The 4099-nt window shown below is 45.5% G+C and overlaps 1 protein-coding gene across 1 annotated transcript; it reads left to right on the top strand.

The window, feature by feature from the left end:
* Window positions 1-849: 849 nt before the first annotated feature.
* On the top strand, window positions 850-3659 carry LOC115128927 (neuropeptide FF receptor 1-like). Its single transcript, XM_029659066.2, has 3 exons — window positions 850-1200; window positions 2473-2572; window positions 2751-3659. The coding sequence occupies exons 1-3, from the start codon at window positions 882-884 to the stop codon at window positions 3613-3615; spliced, it is 1284 nt and encodes a 427-aa protein (XP_029514926.1). The 5' UTR covers window positions 850-881; the 3' UTR covers window positions 3616-3659.
* Window positions 3660-4099: the final 440 nt, after the last annotated feature.

Genomic DNA, 4099 nt, shown 5'->3' with positions numbered 1-4099 from the left:
TGTCGCTTGATGGAGACAGCTTACAAACAGACCAACTTGTGGCCGATTACTAGAAAATACTGTAGCGACCTTAACCCAACACCTTGTGACACCGTCGTGAGGTCCGGCCCGCTTGGGATAACAGTGTTGGCTTGAAAGTCACATAACCTGGTGTCAGAAGTGGGAGACTGTGAGACCATCGGAGAACTGTGTACACGTGAGAGACTTGGTATAGAAAAGTGTGGGGACACGCTCTCCTGAAGGAAGGAGGTAATGTAGCGACCTTAACCCAACATCTAGTGACCTCGTAAAGAGGTTTGGACTTCCTGCCGTAACAGTTAAGGTGATGGTTTGACAGTCACTGAACTGAGGTTTGAGTCCCGGTCGGGGCTACCCCCTGTATTTGCTACAATACTGTACACCACAGGAGGTTGGTGGCACCTTAATTGGGGAGGACAGGCGTGTGTTAATGGCTGGAGAGTATTCAGTAGAACGGTATTAAACACATAGTTTCCATGGTTTCCATGTGTTTGATGCCATTCCATTCTCTCAGTTCTAGCCATTATTCTGATCCGTCCTCCCCTCGGCAGCCTCCGCTGCTGTATACTGTACATTACCCTGAGGTCCTACAGTGGATTGTCCTAAACAACTATACACTGCAGCGCATTCTGACTGGATCAACTGGACAACCATATCGATCTACTAGTCATTCAATTAATTGAATTTACCAAAGTGACAAAAGACTGATAATGTGATTACACTTTTTTTTAACGACACCAAATATTTCCATGTGATAAATATATACTGTATATATATTTTTTTTTAGCCTATGTCTGATACTTTCCTCCTGGTCTAAGAAGATGGAGGACACATGGGAACTTCAACTGACCACTACTCTTTACATGACCTCTGACCTCTTACTATCCACAAACCTCACCAACGTCACCAACTGCACCAACACCAACTCCAGCTGCACCGTCTCTAGCGTCAAGCTCTCGCCTTATTACCAACACTCCCTGACAATAGCAGCCAGCTACACCCTGGCCTACCTGTTCATCTTCCTGCTGTGCATGGTGGGTAATGGCCTGGTGTGCCTCATTGTTGTGAGGAACCGTCACATGCGGACGGTCACCAACCTCTTCATCTTCAATCTGGCTATCAGTGACCTGCTGGTGGGCATCTTCTGCATCCCCACCACGCTGGTGGACAACCTCATCACAGGTAACACCCTACTGCTATAGAAGAATGGCCAATCTCCTGTTTCTGTAGTATGAGGCAGCTTGATGTACAAATACACCCATTGGACAGGAAGCTAGTCTATCGCAGGGGCCTTACCCGTAATCCATCTCATTAATGCTGAGTGTAAAGCAGAGCGGCATTGGGTCCTCCCATCCTCCCATTGAGTCTTTGGTATGACTCAACTTGGGTTCGAACCACCCTACCTTCAAATCTCAGAGCGGGGACACTAACCCCACAAGGCCACTGAGTTAGTTTTACCCTACTGCTATAATGATTCCATAAATTAATAAATGCATGATGCTTTGAATTGATTACGGTTGGCCTTGATGAAAATAATGATGCAACCTTTAGCGAGAGACAGTTATTGTTTATAACAGATTGGCCAGTTGCCTTTAGCTATTGGTAATGACAATTATTAGGAAAAACAACTCGTGCCTTGAAAGAAGCATAATTATAGCTATCACTAGTTTTCATTCACATGTAATGTATGATTCAGTTTCAGCACGGGTCTACACGTCTATGTGGTTGCACATACACCAGCCCAGCCAGCTTTGCAATGGTTAAGATCAGTTCATTCCCACAGTACTGAATCTTCACACATCTCACAAACCACGAGCTGGATCGCCATCCGGTTATTTTAGCTTTTTTAAAACTATTATTTATAGCTATCTGTTTACACATGGACTTGCGGAAATTGCTGATTAATGTTTGGATATTTGCTGGAGTCTCAGAACTGAGAGAATAGTAGTGGGCCTGAACATGATGATCACAGCTGTCTTTCATTTGACAGCCTGATGAATTACTTAACATTTTTTAGACAGTTCTTCACAATCTCTTCATGTTTTACAACATCAATACAGACATTACTTGAGTCTTGGCAGGAAAAGGGCTTTTAGAAAACCCCACATTTACAAAAGTGTGAAACATGCCACAAAATCCCTCAGTCAGGAAGGCTTACATTAAAATAATTACCTTTTCAAGGCTAAATTATTTCGCTGGGCAGGTACAAAGATTTCCTCCACTTTATCCACTCTTGTCTAACAGTTTATTTCTGTACCTTTCATACAGATTTGAAAAGTACAAAAGCATGAATATAGTGCTCCTGAAGTTGTTATCCCCTTCATTATTCTGACCAAATCCCGTATACCAAACTCACATGTACCAAACATGTCAAAACACCTGTTCAAAGTGTGGCTATTGATATGTCTGGCAGCTCACTAATAAACTATTTTTGTTGCTATTGATGTTTTGCAGGTTGGCCCTTTAGCAATGCAGTGTGTAAGCTAAGTGGTCTGGTACAGGGGATATCAGTGGGTGCATCAGTATTCACCTTGGTTGCCATCGCTGTGGACAGGTAAGTCCCCTCCCCAAAAAGTATCTACACATGGGAACTGGAAGGGGATAGCGAGGCTCTCATCTATGCATGTTAAATACTTAATGTTGTACAATAAACAATTGAATCTATGTGGCAGATAAATCGCTCAAATGAATCATTTAATCACTTCTCATCTATCTCTCCTTTCTCATGTTAGATTCCGCTGTATTGTTTACCCCTTTAAGCCCAAGCTAACCCTTCTTGTTGCTAAGGCAACTATAGGGCTGGTATGGGCTCTTGCGTTGGTTATCATGCTTCCGTCGGCTGTGATGCTGATGGTGGAGCAAGAGGAGGGTCACTACATGGTATCCAGTGACAACCAGACCTACCCTCTCTACTACTGCTATGAGACCTGGCCTGACCCGGAGATGAGGAAGGTTTACACCATGGTCCTGTTCACACACATCTATCTGATGCCCCTGGCTCTCATCATGATAATGTATGGCTGCATTGGGGCCAAGCTCTACTCTACAGCTGTTCTGTCCAGTAGGGGGCACCCGGACGTCAAGTCCCCCATCTCCCAGAGGAAAGTCAAAGTGGTTAAGATGCTAATTGTGGTGGCCCTCCTCTTCATGCTGTCCTGGCTGCCACTCTGGACCCTGATGCTCCTCACAGACTACGCCAGACCTGAAGGGGACCAGCTGGACCTTCTGACAGGCTACATCTTCCCTTTCTCCCACTGGCTGGCCTTCTCCAACTCCAGCATCAACCCCATCATCTATGGCTACTTCAATGAGAACTTCAAGAAGGGCTTCCAGGCTGCCTGTCACCCTAGATCATGTTGCAGCGTGGTCCCTCAGGGGCAGGTGGTGAGCAAGGCTCAGCGGAGGCACAATGCCAGAGCCCCCCGGAACACAGCCCTCAGTGCCAACTTTCTCACCACCCTGGGGGTGAGGAACCGCATCTACACCGACAGCGACCTGATGGGCTGCGTGTCTCTGGAGATGGAGCAGAGGAAGGAGGAAGGCTCTGCAGAGGCTCCTGGGCAGAGGGAAGTAACAGTAACAGTAGAGTGTCAATAAAAAGGGGTGTTCATGCAGAGGATGTGGATAGACTCTTTTCAATGGGGGTCGCTATGTGTCAGGTGTGGAAGCTTTGAAAGGTAGTTGGGTGGACAACAACAGTGGGGTGTGTATGCATGGTGAGGTTGGAAAATGGACAGGTTGGAGATAAGAGCGCAATAGTGCTGAGCGATTAACCGAAATGTAAGTTATTTTTAGTTTTCTTTCTGTGAGTGCGATCTGCAGTTTCTCTGGAGATAACTCAGACCAAGCCAGAACTGCAGGGCTGGCTGTAGCCTTTTGGGCCCCCAACAAGCGGCCACCAAGCGGGATTTTTGTTGTTGTGGTCCTCTAGACATCGTAGATTTCCAATTTTACACATTTTGCCACGTGGTAGATAGGAAATGTGGCAATTTTACAACAAATGTTATGCAATTCTACTAATTGTACCATGGGGCAGAGAAAAAACAAACATTTTATAACACATTTCATGCAATTCTACAAG

The sequence above is a fragment of the Oncorhynchus nerka genome, linkage group LG4, assembly GCF_034236695.1.
Source record: "Oncorhynchus nerka isolate Pitt River linkage group LG4, Oner_Uvic_2.0, whole genome shotgun sequence".
Classification (NCBI taxonomy): domain Eukaryota; kingdom Metazoa; phylum Chordata; class Actinopteri; order Salmoniformes; family Salmonidae; genus Oncorhynchus; species Oncorhynchus nerka.
This window is presented reverse-complemented; position numbering and strand designations above follow the sequence as displayed.